The 26,014-nt window shown below is 39.8% G+C and overlaps 1 protein-coding gene across 2 annotated transcripts in view; it reads left to right on the top strand.

Moving 5' to 3' along the window:
* Nucleotides 1-26,014, top strand: part of DGKI (diacylglycerol kinase iota) — a 444,548-nt gene that overhangs the window by 366,047 nt on the left and 52,487 nt on the right. For both annotated transcript variants that reach the window (XM_042927643.1, XM_042927642.1), the window contains one exon: nucleotides 22,305-22,330. In XM_042927643.1, the coding sequence (XP_042783577.1) occupies nucleotides 22,305-22,330 (26 nt within the window). The remainder of the gene's footprint in view (nucleotides 1-22,304; nucleotides 22,331-26,014) is intronic.

The following is a 26,014-nucleotide window of genomic DNA, read 5'->3' as shown; positions in this document are numbered from 1 at the left end:
GCTTTGAAGCCCCAGTCAGCTCGGAGCTAGGAAAAGTCCAAATTTAACATCATGTTCACAATATTAAAAAACCCACTATATAAATAAATCAAAAGGGAAATTTTAAATGCTTAGAACTGAAAATACTATCAAGAGTTTGCAGAAACAACCAAAGCCTTAGTCACAGAGTGATTTATGACTCTAAATTCACTTATCGAAGGAAAAAATGATTCATACAAATAAAGCATTCAGTTTGATAAACTGAATCCCAGAATAGAAAACAAAGAAACAAGGGGGAAGAATAATAATAAAGACAAAAATGAATGACACGGAGAATAAAACAAAGAAATGATTAACCAAGACTAAAATGTTATAATATCGATTCTTTAAAAAGGTAGAGAAGAGACAAAATTCTGAGAAGACTGACTTTAAAAATAATAAATATGGGAAACTGGAAGGAATGTAACTATATGCTTTCTCAGCTCATTCTTCCTCAGGGACACCCAGTCTGCACCTGCTCAAGGTGACCCTCTCCCCTCCACCCTCCAAATGACCCACCCCCCGGGATCTCCTTAGAGTTGTCTCGTAGTTTTAACTTTGGTTTCTAAGATCCATCAACCTCCCTCCTACTTCAGGGAGAGTGAGATGGAATGGACAAATAGAATGAACTAGATTTTTATTATTACTGGAATTGATTACATTTATATTATAATTCCATTAAGAAACACCTTGTACATTTTTAAAGAAGGTGTGTGTGTGTGTGTGTGTGTGTGTGTGTGTGTGTGTGTTGTCCACTTATACACAGGTCCCTTAGGAGAGACTATAATTACAAACAAGTATGTACAACACATATAGGGTCTTCAAAACCTATGAACATAGTAAAAAACAATCTTTAAGAACCAATTTTGAGATAAATTGGTGAGAGGTGGTTGACCACATTATTATTTCTTGAACTGCAATGAATTTGTCTTTAAGTTCAAAAAATGTTTTCAGTGTCTAAGAAAGTTCTACTTAAAATAACATGATCCTGGAAATACTTTTGCTCTTATCATTAATTATACCACCACAACTAGTGACAAGGCTATTTTTCATTTTGGCAGATTTGTAAGGAAGGAATTTAACTGAAATTTTAGCAAACAGAATCTCAGTCCTAAGGAAGACTTTTCCCGACTCCAGGATCTATGATACTTCAAAAAAAAAAAAAAAAAAAAAAAAAAGAAAGAAAGAAAGAAAGAAAGAAAGAAAAAGCACTGAATGAAAACTCTAGTATATTCTCAACAAGTTATTTTTTGAGAAGGACAGACTTAACCTGAGTCAGATGGGTTAAGGGAAAACAGGTAAAGGACTTGGGAGGAATTTAATTTCTGAATAAGAATAATCTCTTCTCGGGGCACTGGGTGGCTCAGTCTGTTGAGCACCCTCGATTTTGGCTCAGGTCATGATCTCACGATTGGTGGGGTCAACCCCACATTGGGCTCTCTCCCTTTCTCTCTCTACCCCTCGCCCCCTTGCACACACACACACTCTCTCTCTCAAAATAAATAAATGAACTAAAAAAAAGAATTTTTTTAAAATTTTTAAAATTTTAAAAAAATTCTTTTTTTTAGTTCATTTATTTATTTTGATTTATGTGAAACCCCTCAAACTGACCGCAAGAAATGCACTTTTTCTTAGTATCTCCAAATCCTAAATCTGAAAGAACTCAGATAAAGGTCACACAGGCAAAAATAGAATATCTTGCCACAGGGCTAAGACAAGGGGGAAACAGTGTAGTGAACCACCTCAAGGCGGACATTCAATCCAGTCATCTGTGTCTAGGCAAGTATCTGTCATCTGATCAGCTAAGCAGGGCGACTGGATTTTTACGATGGGCAGTATATTTCTGTCTCTAACAAGAGATAATGTTATCAAACATTGAACTGTGATGTATCTGGTCTGATTACTTGATTTTCATTGGGATTCTAAGAAACAGGCAGGGCCATTTAGTTAGTCATTCATTTATTGAGCAAATAAATATTGAGCACCTTGTAGATAGAAACTGTATATACAGTATATGTATATATATATATACACACACTCATACACACATAGGCAGTGAAGATGTAAAGCTAAATTCACAATTATTATTGCCTTGAAGAGCTTATATTCAAAGGGGAAGTATTATACAAACCGATTATTATGGTTCCCTCTGCTAAGTGCTGTATGGAGATAGGCATGAAGTGTTCTGGAAACAAGAGGAATAGAATTTGCTGCTGCCTCCAGATTTCATCTTTTTATTTTTATAGGAAAAGAATGCATATTTAAATAATTAAAATGGTAGCCTCAAAGGAAAGACGCTTTTTTAAGAGTGCTCCATGCTTATTTTCTTCAACCTTTGTACATGAGCAGATAAGTATCTGCTTTTCATCATTATATAACCAGAGGTGCTCCTCAAATAACTGAATGTACTCGGTGAGAGTTTAGCATCACTCTACCCAACGTGTGCTTAAAGAATTTTGTACAACTAGCAAGTTATTTGGGGATATCTAAAACACCTATTAATACTTTAAAAATTGGCTTTTTCATGTAGTCTGAAATTCTGAACCACCATATCAAGAAAATAACCCTGAAACCTCCCCCTTCCAGAAACTCAGAAGTTCTTGGCTGAACATAGGAGTAAGAGCTTCATTCCCCTCTCGTCCTCAACTATTTCGTTTACCCAGCTTCCTGGGGAACAATAGGTGATGGCCTGACTCTAATAAAAAGGATAATTGTGCTTATTGTCATGGCTCCAAGTTCTCAACAGGAGGACAGACCATTGGCCAGTGATGGGGTTGTGGAAATATTCTTTCAGCATCACGATCAGATAAGAGGGAGAAAATTAATCTTCTTAGTGGGATGTGGGTTTGGCTGGAATCTATCTTAGAGATGAAATCAATGCTGTCTGGATGGAGGCACAGTCCCTTGCATCTGTTTCACTAAGATAGTTGATTCCCATCCCACTTACCTTTGACTGGTCTGAATCTTGTTCTCCCTGCCTAATCACTGAAGCTGGAAAAACTACAGTTTATCTGACGTGTATCTTCCTTTCTTCTTTTTCTCCCTGCCTTACCTCCAGTTGTTAACCTCCCAGTTTAGCCATGTACATAGTACTCTGTTCCTCAGTGTGTGCAAAACATTTAATGAGAAATTTTGCTCTGTTCTTTCTAGAATTGCTCCTGAAACAGTTATGCATATGGAGTCCCTAAATCTTTTGTCAGACAGGGAGTTCCATTTTCAAGTTCACTTAGTGGCAGAACCAGAATAGAATCCTTTCTACGTCAAGACTTTATTTTAACTGACATTACGATGTTGTTTTTCTACAGAAAAAAAAAAAAACTTGCTGAGGTAAACAAGCTTTAATATTAAACACCACTCTATTTAAAATGGTGCCAAGAAACTCTACCCTTCCATTTTGAGTTGAAGTTCAACCAGTGATTGCAGCATGGAGAAATGCTCCTTGAAGTGGCTCTCTCTTGTCACTGGTAAAAGAAGTGGTGGCTTTACCTCCTCATGCTTGAGGGACATGGTGCATGAGGGGAAGTTGATCAGATCCTTTTTTAAAGCATGTGAGTTCCTTGGATGAACAAACCGTACTGCTCGCTCTGTATCTACAGCACTTTGCACCATGCCGGAGACAGCAGGCATCCAGTGAGGCAGGCTTGTGGGATGAATGGATGAATGTGGGACGTTAGAGAGAAGGCGCTCTATCAAACCTAAGCAGAGATATCTATTTATAATACTGCAGCAGACCTGGTTCTAATCACATAACGGTTGTAAGCAAATGATACATTAAAGGTCAAACATTTTTGGTAGGCGGTGGAATCGGTTTATATATTTCAAACTTTAACACAAATGTTTGACCCAAGGGATCGACGTTAAAATAATAAAGACGTATTGAATCGCTGACTCAGAGGTTACTTTTCTACAAGTGAGAAAGGCAATGATGGTGAACACAGAGAATTGTAGGCACTGTGGATGAGCACAAAGGTGAGATGGGGGGCAGGGGATGGAGGGGAGGGATCCTATCTAGAACTCTGTGCATTGGGAGGCCAGCATGTCCCCCATGTCTGATCTCTGGATTTTTTTGGGTTATACCAGAAAAGTTGAGTGCTTGAAGAGGTTTCGGATATTCTTTGGATGGAGGGGAAGAAAGTTGGCAAGTGGGAAACCATCAACTGTTGAAATGTCATGAATGGAAGAGAATTCTGGGATTTCCCAAGGATTTCCAACCCAAAGAGACAAGACAAAGCCAGAGCATGCAGGAATAGGGAGGCAATATGTGCAGAAGAAAAGCAATTTTCTTGAGTTCCTTTAACAAGCGGGGAACGGTAGAAAGGGCCTCTCAGGAAATTATCAGAATCTTCTTTAAAAGTGAAACAGGAGATTTTTCTCTCTCGTTCTAACAACACACTCTAGTTTAGGGCATTAAGGAAAGCTAGGCCAGGGGAACGGAGTCTCTGATGACCGAAGTGCTTAGGTGCCATTCTGAAACTGGGAAAATAACCCCATCTCCCTCTGTGCTCAGAAGTGAGGGCAGGGGTTGTTAAGCCACTAGAGGAATGGGAATTTTTCTTGTTTTCGGGGGCTATGCCACAAGTAGAGCCTTGGGTGCACCGGAGATCTCTTCGCGTTCCTGTCTTGTGTACCCTGGGAGTAGCACGTGCAGGTGGCTGGCTCGCTGTGCCTTGCACTTTTGCACAGTTGGTCCTCTCTTGTCTGAACCGGTCCCTGGATCTTCTTTAAGGGCTTGCCATTGAAATCTCATCAGTTTGGTACAGGGTTTTAGGGTATGTTGAATGGACCCAAGCTATAAAAACAAAAAGCAAAAAGGGTGTAGGGGCTGTTAGATGTTAGTCCTACAAAATGATGGCACATCTGTCCTTGAAGGGCCAGTTTTTCTAAGCATCAGGATTAAAGTTTCGTCAAGAGCGATAAGAATCCTCTCCCAGAGCCTGCTGGGAAAATGTTCGGACTGTCAGGCAATTGTGCAGTGTCTGGGGACTGAGAGATCGATCAATGATCTTTCCTTCCTTCCTGAAAGAGTGTAAAGTCCAGAGCTGGGTCTTCTGTCATGTCGTCCCCAGAGGGTCCCACTCTGTGGGGCTCTCGTTCCTTGGGACATGAGCTAGGTCCTCGTGCGTCTGTAGCAGGCTTTGGCAAGAGGAGGGAAGACGGGACGCAGCTTCTCTTTCCCACAGATTCTCGTTTAGTAAGTAAGGGTGCCTCGCAGGATCTGGGCTGAATGTTTGTTTCTAATTTGAACAGTCAGAGTAGAGAGAAGAGGCCATAGTTTTTCCTGAATATGGTGTTGGTACACCTCCCTGTGACATGAAATATTTCTGCATCTAAGTCCTCTTTCCTGACCATGGGTCCTGGGACTCACCCTTCAAAGGTGGCCCTCCTCCCCACCCAATCCTCGGAAGGTCCCAGAGGAATTAGCTCAGGCCCTGCCGCCTCATTCCCTCCTCCTCACCTGCGCACAGAGGGGGAAGCCCTCAGGGAACACAGGTGAAGGGGTGCTGCGGAGAGCAGGGCCGTCTGCCTGACTCTCCAGTCCTGCCTTTCCGCTCCTCATCCCATCGGTCCTGCTTCTCTAAGTCCTGGGCATTCGGTGTTCAAGAGTCTGTTTTAAGGTTTCAACTGACTTCCAAAATAGCCTGTTCATCCTTTTGCACCTTTCTCAAACTGCCACCCAAACGCTTCTTTTCTCAGTGCCTCTGCCTTAGATGAGTAATTTGATTAAACTGGTTTAAAGTATGGGTGATAAATTTGAAATCCTTCCAAAAATATTTGCCCATGAATCTCACGTTGGGGGGATATTGATACTAGTAATTGCTCAGTATGTGCAGGCGTGGGGTCAGGGTGGGTTCAGGGTCAGGGTGGGGTCAGTCATGGCGTCAGGGTGGGAAGGGACTTCTTTATTGCCTTTAGAAATGCGAGGGTAGGTGTAGGGGGTGGAACTTCTCTCAGGAACCTCTGGGGACCCCTGAACCCACCATCCCGAGGAGACCAGCACAAGAAAAATCTCTCCAAGGTAGAGAAACTGCTTGCTTGGAATCCAGGGAGACGGTGACCACATTTTCCCTTTTTCCTAACTTCCCTGGCTCTTGTGCTAATCATCAAGCATAAGAACACTAACAACAAAAATTGCCTCACAGTTTTCTCCAATTCTCTCTTTGATGTTAGTCTTACTCCATAAACCCCTTGGAGTCTCCTTAAAAGTGGGATAAAATGTTGTAAGTTCTGTATCTCTGACACTTCCTGAAATGGAGTTAAGTTTATAGCAGTGGTTGATATTCACACATGGAATTATTTATTCTCCAAGATAGAGTCTGGGGAGCCCACTTTCACTTCTTGTTCTCACTATTACTGTAATATATTTGTGTTAATTTATCATTTTCTCATAGAGCTCATTTATGATTTTGTGTTGTTTCTAATATATTACTCAGAAACTGTCCTGCCCTTGGACACAGAAGCGTGGGGAGGAGACAGACACTTTTCAGATTCTGTCTCCCATGCCAGTGTCTTGAATATGAATCCCCTCTTCTGAGAAGGGGGTGAAATGGGAGATGTTGATAGGAAAATTTCTGGAATGTATTGTAGTTATCTTCAGGAGAAGTGCCAAAGCACTGTCCAAACCTCACCTCTTTTTTTTCCTCTTCCATTTTCTAAAGCTGGATTCAGAAGTTCTTATATTTTTTTTAAACTTTAGTGATTTGAGAGAGAGAGAGAGTGCATGGGAGGGGCAGGGAGAAGGAGAGAGAGAGAGAGAGAGAGAGAGAATCCCAAGCAGGCTCTGCACTGTCCGTGCAGAGAACACCATGGGGCTCGAACTCACAAACTGTGGGATCATGACCTGAGCCAAAATCAAGAGTTAGAAGCTTAACCAACTGAACCACCCAGACACCCCCAGAAGTCCTTATTTAATGAAAGTAAAATTAGTTGTGGGTAAGCCTTTGCTTAATTACCATGGCCCCACAAGGTAGATATTGTGTATCCTAAGTATTATAATATGTGTGATGGCCTTTTGTGTAAGTTTCCTGTGTTACCACTAAATGTAGCACTCATGTGATTTGCCTTCAGAGCCCAGAACTTCATTTCACTTTACGCTTAAAAAAAAAAAAGTCCACATTCACAAAACTCCTCGTTGATCTAGCCTCAACAGGACCTGTTGGTCAGCATTTCCCAAGTCACTAAGCTTTAAGAGCCATCGGCATGCTAATGGTCTCTCCCTGCTGATACTCCCTATTGGCTCTTTGCAGGTGTATCTCCCTTGGTTTGAGTTCAGAGTAACACGCCTTTTCTACTCCTTTATTCCCCCCCCCCCACCTTTTTTAGGAATTAAGCAGGCAACTATATTGCAAAAACTGATTTCTAACGTGAAGTATCACCTCTTTTGTAACTGCACGGCTGCACTGTGTCTATTACACAATTAGTTTCATGTTTTCAAAACACTGACATGCTTCCTAGGCATGTTCATAGTTTAGGTAATAAAAAGTGCGATAGTCAAGTTTTCATGTTGAATGAACTTGGTCAGTATTGGTTTCGTCAACACTACCTCTTTCATCTGTTTCTTCCCTTTGTCCACTGCCCACTTTTGCCCATTCGCCCTCATCTTTACCAGTGGATTTCAAAAACACCTTTCCCATCATTTTGTTGCAGTTCTTAGGGATGAACATGAGGTGGCAGTACAATTTCAAGCTCAAAGGGTACTTAGGGGCTTCCTGCTCAGCAAACTGATTGTGGAGGGTGGATAAGAGAAATCGAATTGTGAAATCACAAGCCACTGGTGAAACAGTGATATTAAAAAAAAAAAAAAAAAAAAAAAAAAAAAAAGCCAACTAAATACAGGAGCTTAAAAAAAAAAACAGAAGAGATTTTAAGAATTGCTCATGTGGGGATCATCAGGTATATAGTTGAGCAAGAGAGTCTCAAAGAATAAGAAATTAGGAGCCTGAAGGGAATTAAGGAAATTTACATCAAATGAAGAACTTACCAAACAGCCTTTATTATTTAAGTTCTGGGTCTTATTTCTTTACCTCCACACAATTATCCATCTCTCTCTACTTCCTTGGAGTTTGCTCTTTCCTCAGCCCTTCCCTCTGTGGTGAATGTTACCTTTGAGGCTATTTGGCATTCCCTGAATGGGTTTGTGACCACTTGAATAGAGAATGTATTTGTCTTTCTCATCTCAATGCCACTTTGTATGGTTGCTGTAACTTTCATCTCTCTGGCTCTCGTTCTCTGTAGCTCTTTTTTACTGTATGTGCTTTGTTCATTGTCTTCATAGCAATATTCATAATTAGAGGAAAGAAAAGCAAACAGAGAGAGGATTGTATGGTTGATGGAAATTCTCAGTGCCAAGGGATTTCAGTTCTGTTTTACCTAGTTGGGGATGCTTTGGTGCTAGAATAATGGCCATGGAGTGGTCACCTAGATCTGTGATCTCACTATTTCTCCCTCAAACTCTCAAAATGATGTCATAGGCTAGACATAATAGTCCTCTAGGCAGTGCGTATCCTTGAGGGAAGCTCAAGGGAAAAAAGCCGTTGCCAGAGATGATAATCTATAGCCATGCTTTCAAATCACATTAAATCATCCCTTTGTTTACTTAAATGAAAATTCTTTGTCTACCAACAGTTTCAGGAAATAAATTGAATTTGTGTATCCTCATGACTTCAAGGTAAAACAAAGGAAAAATAAAACAGAGTTTCTGCAGCAGTGGTGTAGACTCTTGAAATGTGTCTGGAAGGGATGTCCAGCTGGGAAACCAGCTCCCATTTGGGCTACTTCTTGGGAGTTTGTTAACCGACATATAGCAGTGATAGTTTAGGCAGGGAACAGCATCCAACCCAGGGAACTTTGCCCAAGCCTGAATGCTGCTGATGCTCTGCACTTGGAACAACAGCGTTAATTAGCACGTGATGAGAGTCTGTGTCAAAGAAAGACGGGATTCTACCAAAATGTGAGAAAGGTGGATGAGATAAGCCCTGGGAAGGATCAGCGCTGTCGTGAGGAGGAAAGAGAAATAAAAGTAGAATGATGAGAGGGAGAGGGGCAGAACATTCAGAATTGACATAAATAGCTACAAACCAGAGTCCTCTATTTTCTCTTCCTCTTCCTGAGTAGGATGGATGGTCACCTTTGCTTATTGAAAGGGGTATTTTTGCTGCGGTCCTCCTGTCTAAAGCTGGAGGGTAAAGAGGGAAAGCAGACAGAAAAAGGAACATTGATAAAATACTCGGAGAGAGAGTTGCTTTCAATATGTGGACACGGGCTGCCTTCCTGTAGTGCACCGAGTGGACTGTAGAGGTCGCATAGCTTCTGGCTCACCTTACCACCTCGTTTGCTTTCTATTATCATTCCGTGTTAGTAAGCAGGAAATAAAGGGGCCCTGGCTCTTCTGGCCAGGTCTATGAGTTGGTATGAGTATTTCAGATTTTCCCTCCCCCATCCACAATTATAGAAAGATTCTATTGCTCAGTATTTTCAGAATATGGATCTCTGCTTTTGTGTCTATTCAGACTTAGTTCTTATACCTGTCCTGTATGTTTATTCCCACTTCATCTCTATGTGGTAACCTCCTTCCTTGACCTCGCCTCTATCAGGTGATGGTTTAGAAATGCTAAGTAGAGGGTGTATGGATTGGGGATACTGGGAAGGGAAATTGACATTTATTTATGAGTGATTCTCTCCAAAAAGTAATGGACCCATGCAGATGGGTCCCCAGTATTCATTTAATCCGTCTTTAAGAAAAATTTTATCTAAACTGGACAATCTGTGGATCTCCTACCCTCCTCCTAGGAAGGAAATGATACAGACATTCTAAGAAGGGCCAAGTAGGAAAGCCATGGATGCTATTGAATTAAAGCCATGAGATGAAAAGAAAACAAAATACTGTATAGAGGCTTTAAAAATAGAGTCAGGATAGTATTATTCAAATAAAAAGATCTAGTATTAGGATGAGCTTGCAGGTTTAGAGCATTTCATGAAGGTTGCCAAGAAAATGCGTTCTTCTAAGATGTCTTGCAAAGCATCATACCATATCCCACAGGCTGAAATGGTCGTGACGTTCATCATCTCAGTTCCAGATTTATGATTAAAAATAATAAAACATCACAAGAGAAGTGTAGTACTTCTTAAAGACCTTTGCCTTGATAAATATATTACTCTTTGGCTCCCATGTGTTACATTGCTGGTTGAAGACTGCACATTTTTCAGTGTCTTTAAGCCTTGTAATTGATCTACTTGAAAGATTAGAGGTCTTAAAAGGAAACTTGCTGATAGAAGGAAATCTAAATAACTATCTTTGATTTTCTTAGAGATTCCTAGTGTCTTGGTGGCTGACAATAGGATCTACAAGCTGTGCTCTTCAGTACAATAGCAACTAGCCAATGTGTGCCTGACGTCTCATTCCTTCAGGTTCTTTATATGTACATACATTATCCTGATAAAATTATTTATTCCAAAATGTCATAGCTGTGTATAGTTTCGTGTTTTCGGACTTGGAAACACTCCTATTCTGAAGGGGAACAAACTCACTCCATTGAGGCCTTGGGGACAGTGCCTGAGGCCGACTGCCACAAACACAGATTTTGTTTTTTAAGTTTATTGTTTTATTTACAAAGTCAAGTGACCTTTGCTCTGGGATCCATAATATGTCAGTGCTGGTTTCAGTAGAAAATAATATTTTAATTTTTACCAGGTAAATTACATAATCCCCCCTCTAAAAGTAGTGTGTTGTTTTGCCTGGGACTTCCCTTATTTTCAAGTTCCCATGTATATCCTAGTTTGAGAAGTATTGCCTTCATTTAAAAGGAGAGAAAAGTATGAATATTCTACTTAGCAGGGTTAACATTGGGAAGAGAACTGATATTTTATCAGCAAATCCGCAAATTGAAATTCATAGTGAAAGTAGATGTAATTCTTGGAAGTTAGCCATGGAGTAGGAGGACCTTAGGCTTGCCTTGTCCCCTGATTACAAGTAGGTAGATATCAGTCATCCTAAATACCCCAGAAATTGACCTGAAGAATGGCAGAACAAACTCCGAAACTACAGGTAGAGAAGAGGCCATGTCAAAGAAGGTAGGAAGTGCAGAGACATGGTTTGGGAAATAAACATGTGGCTGCTGTGGAAAGGAGGGAGCCATAGTCATGCAGAAGGCCAAGAGACAGATTAACACACAGGGGGAGTGCATGGGGAAAACAAATTCTCATAGCAATTGGCTTGGGAAGCAAGGGGAAACAAATTTCATGAGCTCTTGCAACCAGCATGCTGGTCTTAAAGCCTGCAGTTTTAAAGGTCAACAGGCTTGGCTGGGATAGAGCCTAGAGAGCATTGCACTGCTCTTGGAGAAAAGGCAAAGCAAACAGCCCACAGACATACAGCATGGAAACAGCAATCAGAAGACCACCTGGGGCACACAATGGGGAGGTTATTCGCTCATCTTGGAGCATGTCCCCCATGCTCCATGTCCCTCCAAGAGGGACAGCATTCATGGAGAGATACCTCTGGGAACAAAAGAACTGCCCAGTCCCATTTCCCTCCCTCTCCCCTCAGCATAAGTGCAGGGCCACCTGCAGGAACCAGTACAGGACTGACACTCACTACTTGCTTACATCAAGCCCCACCTGCTGGTGGAACCACACCTCCCAGTCACACTTACCTCAGTGCCAGCCCAGAGGGGACCCCTCCCCCGAGTGCCTAAGCCCCTACTCACACTCTCTCCCAGCATGGGAGTTTTATAGAGCCTCAGTTTGGGCAGCAGTGGTGGCAATTCTCATTTCATAAACAGATCAGAGCAAACCTAGTTAAAACACATCACATTCAGGCCAGGGACCAAACACTGCTCACAACAGACAAAGAGAGCCTCTGCAGATGACTGGCCTGAAGGATGAAGGACCAAGACAAAACAGCAGAGCACATACAGCGCACATTAGAGATACTCCTAGAAGCTCCAGGCCCTGGGACACAGGGAACCCTACATGGCAGGGCACTACAGGACCTCTTCTCTATAAGGCCATTACCCTCAAGAATAGGATATATAGCGGACTTTCCTAATACAGAGAAACAAGCACAGAGACTTAGACAAATAAGAAGACAGATAAATTTATCCCAAATGAAAGAACAGGACAAAGCCACAGCCAGGCATCTAGGTGAAATAGATATAAGTGACATACCTGATGGAGTATTTAAAGCATTGATCATAAGGATACTCACTGGACTTGAGAAAAGAGTGGAAGATATGAGTGAGACCCTTAACACAGAGATAAAGAGTAATATAGGAGAGATGAAGGTTCAATAAATGAAATGAGAAACATGCTTGATGGAATAAACAGCAGACTGGAAGAAGCAGAGGAATGAATTAATGACCTAGAAGACAAATTAATGGAAAGCAATCAAGTTGAACAAAGAGAGAGCAAAGAATTACGCAAAACAAGAATAGTCTTAGGGAACTCAGTGACTCTCATCAAACATAATGACATTCACATTATAGGAGTCCCAGAAGAGCAAGAGAGAAAGGGGGGGGGCATAAAATATATTTGAAGAAATAAAAGCTGAAAACTTTCATTAATCTGGGGAAGGAAACAGATACTCAGATCCAGGAGTCACAGAGAACTTGCATCAGAATCAACAAAAGCAGATAGACCCCAAGACAAGTTGTAATTGGCAAAATATAGTGATAAGAAAAAATTTTTGAAGCAGCAAAACAAAAGAAGACAATAGCTTACAAGGCAAAACCCATAAGGCTAGCAGGGGATTTTTCGGCAGAAACTTTCCAAGTCAGAAGGGAGTGGCACGGTATAGTCAAAGTGCTGGATGGGAAAAATCTCCAACCAAGAATACTGTATCCAGCAAGGCTATATCATTCAGAATAGATGGAGAAATAAAGCGTTTCCTAGATAAACAAAAACGAAAGGAGTGCATGACTGCTGAACCAGCCCTGCAAGGAATATTAAAGGGGATTCTTGGAGTGGAAAGGAGAGACCAAAAGTGACAGGATAAAGTTAGGAAACTGAAGGACTAAAAATGAATATTTATGTAAAAAATCAGTCAAGGAACTCACAAAATAAAAGGATGTAAAATATAACAACATATACCTAAAACATGGGGAAAAGAGTAAAGAATGGGTTCAAACTTACACTACCATCAACTTAATATAAACAGCCATATGCAGAGGAGATTATGTACAAACCTAATGGTAACCACATACTAATAAATATGCAAAGAATAAAGAGAAAGAATTCTAAGTATATCACTAAAGAAAGTCAGCAAAACATGAAAGACAAGAAAGGATAAGAGAAAATCTTCAGAAACAACCACAAAACAAATAGTAAAATGACAATAAATACATAGCAGTCAATAATTACTTTGAATGTAAATGAACTAAATGTTCCAATAAAAAGACATAGGGTGTCAGAATGGATTAAAAAAACAAGACCCATCTATATGGCAAAAGGCACTCATTTTAAACCTAAAGACACCTGCAGATTGAAAGTGAGGGGATGGAGAAAATCTGTCATGCTAATGGATGTCAAAAGAAAGCTGGAGTAGCAATACTTACATTGGACAAAATAGACTTTAACACAATGACTACAACAAGAGACAAAAGGACACTGTATAATAATAAGAGAGAACAATCAACAAGAAGATATAACAATTGTAAATATTTGTGCACCCAACAAAGATGCACCCAAATACATAAAACAGCTAATAACAAACAATGAACTAATTGATAATAATACAGTAATAGTATGGGACTTTAATACCCCACTTACATCAATGGACAGATTATTTAAACAGAAAATAAACAAGGAAACAATGGCTTTTTAAAAAGTTTATTTGTTCATTTTCAGAGAGAGAGAGAAAGAGGGAGAAAGAGAGAGAGAATCCCAAGCGGGCTCCTCACTGTCAGTGCAGAGGCTGATGTTGGGCTGGAGCTCACGAACCATTAGATAATGACCTAAGCCAAATTCATGAGTTAGGCACTTAACCAACTGAGCCACCCAGGTGCCCCAGGAAACAGTGGCTTTGAAGGACATACTGTCCCAGATGGATTTAACAGATCTATTCTGAACTTTCCATCCTAAAACAGAATGCACATTCTTTTCAAGTGTACATGGGACATTCTTCAGAATGGATCACATATTAGCCCATAAAATAAGCCTCAACAAATTCAAGAAGATCAAAGTCATACCACGCATCTTTTCTGACCACAGCACTATGAAACTAGAAGTCAACCGCAAGAAAAAAAAATCTGGAAAGACCACAAATACATGGATCAGATAACATGCCACTGAACAATGAATAGGTCAACCAGGAAATAAAAGGAGAAATTAAAAAATACATAGAAACAAGTGAAAACAAAAACATTAGGGTCCGAAACCTTTCTGATGCAAGAAAAGCAGTCATCAGAGGGAAGTTTATAGCAATACAGGAAGCAAGAAAAATCTCAAAATAACCCAACCTTATACCTAAAGGAGCTAGAACAACAACAATAAACAAAACCTAATACTGGCAGGAGGGAGGACATAATAAAGACTAGAGCAGAATTAAATGATATAGAAACTACAAAATAATAGAACAGATTAATAAAACCAGGAGCTGGTTCCTTGAAAAAAAAATCAGTAAAATTGATATATCTCTAGGCAGACTTAACCAGAAAAAACAAAAACAAAGGAGTCAAATAAATAAAATCACAAATGAGAGAGGAGAAAAAACAACCAACACCACAAAAATACTAACCACTTCAAGAGAATATTATGAAAAACTACATGCCAACAAATTGGACAAGTTAGAAGGAATGGATAAATTACTACAAACATATCAGCTACCAAAATGGAAGCAGGAAGAAATAGAAAATTTGACCAGATCAGTAGCCAGCAAAGAAATTGAATTAGTAATCAAAAAGCTCCCAACAAACACAAGTCCAGAGCCCTATGGCTTCATAGGCTAATTCTGCCAAACACTTAAAGATGAGTTAATACCCATTCTTCTAAAACTATTCCAAAAAATAGAAGAGGAAGGAAAACTTCCGAATTTATTCTATGAGGCCAACATTACCCTGATACCTAAACTAAATAAAGACACACTAAAAAGGAGAACTACAGGCCAGTATCCCTGATGAATGTAAACGCAACACTCCTCAACAAAATATTAGCAAATACAAACCAACAATATATTAAAATCATCTACCATGATCAAGTGGGATTTATTCCTAGGTTGACAGGATGGTTCAGTATTCACAAATCAACCAACATGATACATCACATCAATCAGAGAAAGGATAAAAACCAGGTGATCATTTCAGTAGATGCAGAAAAAAACATTTGACAAAGTACAACATCCATTCATGATAGAAGACCTCAACAAAGTAGGTTTAGAGGCAACATATCTCAACATTACAAAGGCTATGTATGAAAAACCCACAGCTTACATCATCCTTAATAGGGAAAAATGAAGAGCTTTTCCCCTAAGGTCAGGAACAAAACAAATTTATCCATTCTCACCACTTTTATTCAACATAGTACTGGACGTCCTAGCAATCAGACAGCAAAAAGAAATAAAAGGCATCCAAATTGGCAAGGAAGAAGTAAAACTTTCACTATTTGCAGATGACATTATGCTATATATAAAAAACTTGAAAGACTCCACCAAAAAGTTGCTAGAACTGATAAGCAAATTAAAGTTGCAGGATACAAAATCAACGTACAGAATTCTATTGCATTTTTATGCACCAATAATGAGGCATCAGAAAGAGAAATTTTGAAAACAATCCCATTTACAGTTGCACCAAAAATAATAAGATACCTAGGAATAAACCTAACCAAAGAGGTCAAAGACCTGTAGTCCAAAAACCATAAAACACTGATGAAAGAAACTGAAGATGATGCAAAGAAATGGAAAGACATTCCATGGTCATGGATTGGAAGAATAAATATTGTTAAAATGTCTATACTATTCAAAGCAATCTACAAATGTAATGCAATCCCTATCAAAATACCAATAGCATTTTTCACAGAGTTAGAACAAAGAATTCAAAAATTTGTATGGAACCACAAAAGACATTGAATGGCCAAAGCAGTCTTGACCAAGAAAGGCAAAGCTGGAGGTATCACAATTCCATACTTCAACATATTACAAAGCTGTAGTAATCAAAACAGAGTATGGTAGCGAAACAAAAAATAGACACATAGATCAGTGAAACAATAGAAAATCTAGAAATAAACCCACAACTATATTGTCAAATAATCTTCAGGAAAGCAGGAAATAATATTCAGCGAGATAAAGGCAATCTCTTCAGCAAATGATGTTTACAAAACTGGACAGTAACATGCAAAAGAAAGAAACTGGACCACTTTCTTACACCATATGCAAAAATAAATTCAAAATGAATTAAGGACCTAAATGTGAGACCTGATACCATAAAAATCCTAGAAAAGAGCAAAGGCAGTTACTTCTCTGACATTGTCTGTAGCAACATTTTTCTAGATGGTTCTCCTGAGCAAGGGAAACAAAAGCAAAAATAAACTATTGGGACTACATCAAAATGAAAATCTTCTGCACAGAGAAGGAATCACTCGACAAAACTAAAAAGCAAACTACTGAATGGAAGAAGATATTTGCAAATGACATTCCAATAAAGGGTTAGTTGTACAAAATACATAAAGAACTTACACAACTCAACACCCAAAAAATAAAAAGCAGGCACTTCTCCAGCGAAGACCTACAAAGGGCCAACAGACATGTGAAAAGATGTTTATCATCACTTACCATCAGTTATGATGCAAATCATAACTATAATGAGATATCACCTCACACCTGTCAGAATGGCTAAAATCAACAACACAAGAAACAACAATTGTTGGTGAGGACATAGAGAAAAAGGACCCCTCGTGCATTTTTGTTAGGAATGTAAACTGGTGCAGCCACTGTGGAAAACAGTACAGAGGTTTCCTCACAAAGTTAAAAATAGAACCATCCTACAGTTCAGCAATCACGCTACCAGATACTAACCCAAAGAATACAAAAACACTCATTCAAAAGGATATATGCACCTCTGTGTTTACTGCAGCATTATTTATAATAGCCAAACTTAGGAAGCAGCCCAAGTGTCCATCGATTCATCATCAGTGGATAAAGATGTAATGTATATATACAATGGAATATTGTTCAATCATAAAAAAGGATGAAATCTTGCCATTTGCAATGACATGGATGGAGCTAGAGAGAATAAAGCTAAGCAAAATAAGCTAGTCAGAGAAAGACAAATATCACATGATTTCACTCATGTGGAAGTTAAGACACAAGATAAGCAAAGAGAAAATAAAAGAGGGAAAGTGACAAATCAAGAAACAGACTCCTAACTATAGAGAACAAATTGATGGTTACCAGCGTGGAGGTGGGTGGGGGGTTAAATAGGTGATTGGTATTAAGGAGGGCGCTTGTTATGATGAGCATGGTGTATTGTTTGGAAGTGCTGAATCACTCTATAGTATGCCTGAAACTAATATAACACTATATGTTAACTAACTGGGATTAAAATAAAAACTTTAAAAAGCCAGAAAAAATTTACAGAAAAATATAGTGAAAAACAGCAAGACACTTCCACAAAGCAGATACTTGAATGGGTGAATAAATGAATAGATTATATCTTAATATATATTTTAGTTATTAGTCACCTTTCAACCTCCTTTTAATATTCCTCTCCCAGTGCAGTGGTGACACAGTGGAAAGAACCCTCAAGCTTTTCCTATAATTTACTGGTTCAAAAACTCTGGACCAACTTTTGCTCTTTTCTTCTGCTGTGGTACTAGGACTGTTTCATAATTATTGTGTTTCTTCTTTATGTTTCTGTTTGCGGAGGCCCTATTCGATCCTTTATTCCTTCCTTCCCCTGCTCCCTCCTTCCCTTTTTCCATTTCTGAATTTCATAGAAATCTGTTAACAGCTGTCACGTGCCCCCACCATTATCTTTTTAGTGCACTCCCACCTTCAGTTCTGTTTGTCAGCAGATCCTTATTCTACTTTCTTCTTGGAGTATTTTCTTGTGGATATCATGCTGGTTCCTTTTTACTTATTACTCATATTTGTACTGGAGGAGTTCTTTTTGGAACCACTAGTTTGGAACAGATAATTAGGGATAGTGGGTCAGTGTGTTTCTGGAAACTTGACTCTGGGTCTGTTTTCAACTTCTTCTTCTTTTTTTTTTTTTAGCAACAATACCCTACGGAGTTCCATTCTGCTTTTAGCTAGCAAGACACCTGGCTCAGAGCGGAGGGCTTTCTGCCAGCTTTTGTGGTACATTGTATAACTTATATCATTTAAGTGATCTGAGATCAAAATACTCTTTCCCTGTCTCCCTGAAACTTGGTCCAATTTTTACTGTACTTGGTAGCTCTTCTTTATAGATGATTTTGGTTTATAGGCATCTTCTAGTTTAGTCAAAGATAATGTTTCCTTTTGTTTCTCCTTCTCCCTGTTATTTTTCATGAATTTCAAAAAGAAGAACAGAAGGTTTGCAATAATAGTTTTTAACGTCTTCTGCCTTTATTCTTACGTTTTCGTTCTACACTGTGCACCCTGCCTGGTCAGAAGCACAAATGGGAATGTGTGACTTCCTGCTTCAGAACCTTCATTTAGCTTAGAAGGTTAAATTACCAACACTTTGAAATGGGCCGTCAGGCCCTGTATGTAACAGCCCCTGCCTTTTCTGTCTCTAGTCCCAGCCAATTACTCCTTTACATTTTAGCAACACGGAGTTACTTGCCTGTCTGATAGCATATTATGTAATTTCCTGTCTGAATTCCTTCTCATATGCCTGGTGTTTCTCCCTAGGCTTCTTCTCCTATCTTACTTACCTAACAAGCTTCTGCTTCTCCTTCCAAGCCTGGCTTACATGGTCCTTGCTTGTTGAAAGACCTTACTATTTTGGGACAGAATGGGTCTCTCTCCCATGCTCTCTCTTTACTTTGTACATGTTTTGATGATTATACTGTTTTCACTGTAGTCAGGTGTTTACATATTTTTCTCCTTCACTAGGTTGAATTCCTTGAAATTGGTATCTTGTTCATCTTTATATCCCTGTCACAAGGCACAGGGCCTGGTACCTAATAGGGGCTCAAATAATAATTACCATTTAGGTTTGGGTCATTGTAAGTAGAAAGATTGAAAATAGGAGGGAGATTTTAAGGTCCAGGACTTGAGTTCTTGTTTTTATTATTTTACTTTGCCGAATTTGAATGAAATATTAATAAAATGTTCAAAAAAAAAAAGGGGAGGGTGCCTGGGTGGCTCAGTCTGTTAAGCGTCTGACTCTGGCCCAGGTCATGATCTCACGGTTCACGAGTTCGAGCCCTGCGCCAGGCTCCGTGCTGACAGCTCAGAACCTGGAGCCTGCTTCGAAATCTGTGTCTCCCTCTCTCTCTGTCCTACCCCCACTAGTACTCTGCTTCTCTCTCTCTCTCAAAAACAAATAAAGCATTAAATTTTTTTTAATGTAAAAAGAACCTCACAAAACAAATAAAACTAGGCAAAATCAAGTGCAGATACTCTGTGGACCATAATAAAAGACCAGTACTGAGGAAAGAGGTGAGGAAGACCCGAAATCCTGGCGTTACTTGAATGCTAGTCCTACTTTGCGTTATACGAGCAGATGCTATCTCCGGGATAAAGTGTACCTGGAGGAGAAACGAAGAGTCTGCAACCGAGCCACAAGTCTTGCAGGTGCAGTGGGAGGAAAACGCAGTGAGCTTTCCTGCATTCCTCAGTTGTCAGGTTGAGGAAGATTATCTGTTCCTGGGGCTCAACCTCTCTGTTTTAAAAATAACTACTTACATTGCTGATTTCATGAATTTCCCTCTCTCCTGAGCTAAGTTCTGTAAAACTTTTTATGCCCATTTCCAGCAATAATGGATGATGTGCATGTCTCAGTAGTATAATTTAGTGACCCGTTAAGAGTGAAAGGTGAAATACTGAGTGAGGATTGAAATACTCCATATGTCTTAAAATTCCACAAATCCAGGCATGTGGGAGACATTCAGCACAGAAAACTCAACATGACTAATCCTTCGAAAACACTCTGAAATTGATAGTTCTTCCCCACTGCCTGGATGTACCGCAGAATGCATCCCCTTGGGACTTGAACGAAGCCATCTGGAATTTTTCAGATTTAATATTAGTGCTTTGCCTTCACAGAAAGGCATTGAAAGCTCTGCTTTGCAAGCCTTCCACCTGAGGCATTTAGTCGTCTGTTGGCATGGATTTTTCTTTGTTCCTATAGCGCTGTGAGAAATTAATTGCAAACAATCCAAGATGTGTTTTTGCTTAATTCCCGTCACAAAACGCCGGGGCTGAAGATGTTACCTTGTTGCTGGCTCTTTTTGATGCCCTAGAAATCTTAAGAAATTATCTTATTTCAAATACATGCTTCTCAGTAGACTCAACTTCCAATCCCATTCAGCTCTATTCAGCTCTATTCAGCACTCTCTCCCTGCTGCGTTTTTCCTAATCGTTAAGGCAGATTGTGGGTCTCTTTTGCTGGGTGCACTGGATGTCTTTTGGCTCTTCGAGTGCTCACATTATCCCCATTCCAGAGCTTGGAGCTTGTCTCCTCCATAGGCCCTTCCCTCATGGCTGGCCTAGGAGCTGGCAAACCCGTCTGGCAGACAGTTTGCAGGGGACATGATGATTTTTTGAGGAGCTCCAGAATGTGTCTGAGTCTAAACACCAGTGTGGTGGGGCTGACATTAATTCAACTCAACACATTTCAGTCAGGGGCCTATTCTATACTAAGTAAGACATGGTCCTATTTTTCTTTTTGCTCACAACTCAGTGGGGAAGACTAGTGTGTGGATGGTATAAAATAGGGCACTTTCAAGGAGAGCATAGATTGTCTTCCCTTGGGGAGGCCAGTGGCATTTCTCAGGCAGCGAACTCTGCGGGGGACTGGCCGGGGGTGGGGGGTAGCCTGTAGCAGGTTCCCTTTCAGTGCTCCCTGTGTCCATGACCCCGATGTCAAGTTTTCCCCCTACCAAATCTGGGGACCCTCTATTGTTTTCACATGCAGAAGTTTACTTGACAAGACAGGTAAGGTTGAAATGATTTACCACGTTGCCCCTAACAGAAATCGAAGGCTTTCTCACCATGACTGCTGTGTCTTTATACTTTACTGATCACTCACATAATGAACAGGAATATTAACAATCAGTAGATAAAGTAAAGCATTATCAAGCATCCCAAAGTAGCTAAAATCTTCCTTCCACCTCTGTGCATCCGCCAAATCATTCTTGTCCCAACATTTGTCATCATGTCTTATAAATACTAGTTATATTACTGGGTAGATTACCGAACTCTTGTGCTAGGCTTTGGTCCCCTCCGTGCTACAGATTCCAGCAGGCTGGTCATTTAGAAGAGGGTGCTTCCCGGCATTTCCCTTCAAAATTCCGTGCATACAGAATTGTATGTCTCACTTTATCCTATGAAAAGGACGAGCTGGTGGAGTCAAGACTGTCTTTTAAGCCTGAGGGGAATTCATCTTCAGGGTTGTGTCTGTACCGTTCAGAACAACTCAATGAGTAGTGAGCTGCGGAAGAAAGAAGGATCTTTGTCGTGAAGGGCTCGATAAGATGCTTCATCGGTGCCTTCCTCAAGTGGTGTGAAGAAGTCATAAAAGTCATTGATTTATAAAAGCTCTATGTGACCCCAGTGGTTTCCCTCTTGCCTCAAACTGGTTCTTCCAGGTTTAGAACTACGAGTCTGGCACGCAGAGGGCCTATGGCGTGCTCACTTAAACATTCAATTCCACAAAGAATGGAAACAAAAACCAATAATGAGAAGGGTACATACCATTTATTTTACTTACGTCTCATTTTTTACCATCCCAAGTAGATTTCTTTTTACTCACACTCCATCTGGTGCTTATTTTCATCCCTGGCATTTTCTTTGGAAGCCTGGCCTTGGGCATTTGGTGACATCACAGGATTCCATCCATTACCACATTTCTCTGACTTTTCTGTTTGTCTGTGATAAATGCAGACTTCACTAAGTTTGTTGCAGCCCTATAACAGCATGCAGTAGACTGAAATTATATGAACTCCAATCACCCAACCAATCCGGGTAAGCTTTGAGAGTTATTGATTAGAATAAACTATTTGACCAACAAATTAATTATACTATCTACTGTATTGACTTTCTGTTTAACTGAATTTGGGGGGCATTATTTCTGGGAGTTTATTCTTGATCGGTATTGCATTTATAAAGTGTCATTTACAAAATACTTATCATGCTTATTATCTCGTTTTAGGTCACCAGTCTCTTCAGAAGATCATGGTAAGAATCTGTTTTACTTATACTAATTCAGGATTAAAAGTTGAGCGCCGTTCTTGCATTTCATTGTCAGAGGCAAGAATTATCTGAGAAAATGTTTCTAAGACGTTGGCCTCATGTATTTTTTGTGTGTGAAATGTCAAGCACTTTAAAAACTCAATGCATCCTAGCTAAGTGTGATATCTTACAGTGTCTTCAAATCTGTATATAACCATTTTGGTGGACGAATATTACAAAGCTTAATTTATCTGCCTGATTTCTGTCCCATCACTGGATCCTTTTTGTGACTTGGGGCTAGCTGTGTAACATCTCTGAATCACAGATTTATATCTTTTAAAATAAGGGTTTGTAGTAGATATTCCCAAAAGTCCCTTCAGGATTGGATGTTGGAATTTGCTAAGTCTGAAATGAACCTAATTGGTAATGGTCTGAATTATTACCCAGCCAAGGTGAGTTATTTGCATTTATGACACAATTATTCCATTCAAAGGATAAAATGTATAGTTTTGTCGCATTTAACTTTGAGAGTTGTTCATTTTTTCCTTCAGTCATACAAAAATGTTCACTGAGTGTCTATCATGGGTCCGTTCTGTTATATAATCATGTTATACAAATATGCTGTTGGGGGCTATATGCAGGGACAATGTGGTATATGGCAGAATTGTCCCCCTCAAGGAACTTTATGAGTCTTGTGGCGAAGGGGTGGAGGAATGACACATACCTCTCACAATATAAAGTGAGATGTGACTAATCTTATAAAAGAGAAATACACCAGGACCCTGAAACTACCAACATTCCTCCTCCTGCCATCCCCAGGTTGGCCAAGGGCACCATTACCCCCTCAGCCAGCTAAGTAAAGCACATGAAGGCGCTGTAAACTTCCCCCCTCATCCCCTCGTTCTGTGTTTGGTCACCAAATGCTATTAACTCTGGTTTTTATATTCTTTTATCTCTATTCTCTTTTCCATCCCGTGGCTTTAGCTTGGGGCCTCTCCATGTCTTACTTGGACTTTTAAGATTGTCTTATTAACTGATATCCATGTCCTAGTTTTCCATCCTCCAGTTCACTGTAGACTTAGCACCACACTTGACCGTTCTACAGCAAAAATCTACTCCCATTGCTTATGGGAGGAAATCTTACCAGTAGACAAATCATTGTATTCAGCTTTCCAATATTGTATCTTCACACGGAATAGAAATAGTAAATGATGAAATCTTTGTCTACCTCTACTGCTTATTGCTTCTTTTGGCCTGTGTTCCCCTTTCTGCTACCCATGCTGTATCCTCTCGCCATGTAGTATCAAATTTCTAGACCTCACCATGTTTTCATGTTTCCCTGCTTTTATCGGTGCTGTTGTTTGTGACAGGAAGCTACTCCACTTTTTTGCAAGTTCCACAGTTTATACTTACCATTTGAGACCTTGTTAATCATCTCATTTTCCCCGAGAGCTTTCTGACCGACTTCTCATTTGCAAGAAATATATTTCTTCTAGAATCTGACACATAGATTTGATGCTTGATTTACCTGTCTCCCCTGCTAGACTGTGAGTTCTTTGATATAGATCCCAACAAATAGCCAACATTCAACAGATGTTCATTAAATGAATGACTTAGGACAAAGAGAGGGAGTTTTAGGCAGGCCTATTCTGTCATATCATAAGATCTCTCATAATACTGAAATGAAGATGTATCACATTCTCTGAAGATCACAGCACAAATAATGTTTAGACCTGTTAAGTAAGAATTAGGAAACCAATCACCAAATAATGACCTATTATGGTATGCTTGTTTTGCTCATCGGTGTTGGTACGACCAGGTTTTTTATTGCATGGTTCCAGGTCCTTGGGCCTCCGAGTTCCAATGACTCAAAGCTTGGGTTCTGGTTTTTATTTTGAACTAGGGTCCCTCTAAATGGCTCTTGCTTGTTTTGACCTTCCAGTCTATTAGAACTTATCTTATCCCCTATTCCAAAAAAAGGGGTATGTGGAGAGACTTCTGAATTGCAATTCTGTAGTTTGCTAGGAATTCTTAAGGAGTTATGAGCCATCAGTGAGCATTGGTGGTGACCTTGGAAGTCCTTGAAAAATGATTACCACCAGAAAGACTTGCTCAGTATAAATAGTACTTCAGAATTGATCATTTTAAGACCCCATATAACTAGTTCTTAACGAGTATTAAGTACTTAACTAGTACTAGTAGAACTAGTTAAAGAAATATTAACCAAACTTGAGGGGTTTTTATTCTCATGGCTTCAAAAAACTTACTATAAAACCATGCCTCTTAGTTTGAGTCTGTAACTTCCAAAAATCTCTGCAAATATGTAATTTGAAATTACAGGGCTGATTTTTGTAATCTTATTAATTTTCCATCATCTTCTAGCTCATGTAACCTTGGAAACATATTCTTGTCCTTTTCTTTATCACCAGGATTTTCTTTTTTTTTTTTAATTCTTTTTTTTTTTTAATGTTTATTTATTTTTGAGACAGAGAGAGACAGAGCATGAATGGGGGAGGGGCAGAGGGAGAGGGAGACACAGAACAGGAAGCAGGCTCCAGGCTCTGAGTCATCAGCCCAGAGCCTGACGCGGGGCTCGAACTCAAGAACCGTGAGATCGTGACGTGAGCTGAAGTCGGCCGCTCAACGGACTGAGCCACCCAGGCGCCCCTATCACCAGGATTTTCTGTTAGCACTTAAAATATGTTTTCTCATGTTTATGCATTTTTAAGTGTTCATTTTTTCTGTGGTTCACATTAAACCTCCTGAATATTCTGTCATCCAGTTTACATTTGGACACGATGATGACATTGCAATATGTGTGCTTTTAAAAATGGTAAGAAGTGACATTTTTACTTTCTCAAACTTAGTGATAGAAAACTTGAGGCTTATTGAGCAAATGGAGAGTGAAATTGGCATATAAAACCCCATGCCTCTTGACTGTTTTGTTAGCTTACTACCAATGACCTTTCTTTTCTCTTTAGTAATCGGTTACTCTGGATATCTTCAAAACAGACTTTGTTCTTGAGAAAATCTAATTTTCCGAAGTCTGATATCTCTGGCGTTCTCAATTCCCACAGATTACCTTTCATAGAAAATAAGCTTGAATATCATGGCTCTTCATTTATCCTCTATTAGCTTTTACTTCCTTATCTGTGAGGTGGAGCTATTCAGGTCTACCCTGCCTGTGTCATGGAATTATGAGTGCAAGTGGGAGATCATCTGCGAAATCACTTTCCAGTTTGTTAAAAGTACCCCAAACGCAATGCTATTATTGTCCAGGCAGTCAGTGCGGAGGTGTGAGTTGATTAGTGATATTTACTCAGCACTGCATACTTTGATAAGGTAAAAGAGAGGTGTTTGGGTGGCTCAATCCGTTAAGCATCCAACTCTTCGTTTCAGCTCGGGTCATGATCTCGCAGTTTGTGAGTGAGCCCTGCGTCAGGGATTCTCTCTCTCTCCCTCTCTCTCTCTGTCCCTCCCATTCAATCTCTCTCTCTCTCCCTCTCTCTCTCTGTCCCTCCCATTCAATCTCTCTCTCTCTCTCTCTCTCTCTCAAAAATAAATTCTCTCTCTGTCTCTCAAAAATAAATAAACTTAAAAAATAGAGAAGTTAAAAGATGTCCTGGGGGTGGAAGAGGGGCAGAAATCCGTTTCCTTCAACATTATCATTAGATACTGAATTTACATTGG

This window comes from Panthera leo, chromosome A2, assembly GCF_018350215.1.
Source record: "Panthera leo isolate Ple1 chromosome A2, P.leo_Ple1_pat1.1, whole genome shotgun sequence".
Classification (NCBI taxonomy): Eukaryota; Metazoa; Chordata; class Mammalia; order Carnivora; family Felidae; genus Panthera; species Panthera leo.
Note: the sequence above shows the minus strand (reverse complement) of the source record. Positions and strands in the feature narration are given on the sequence as shown.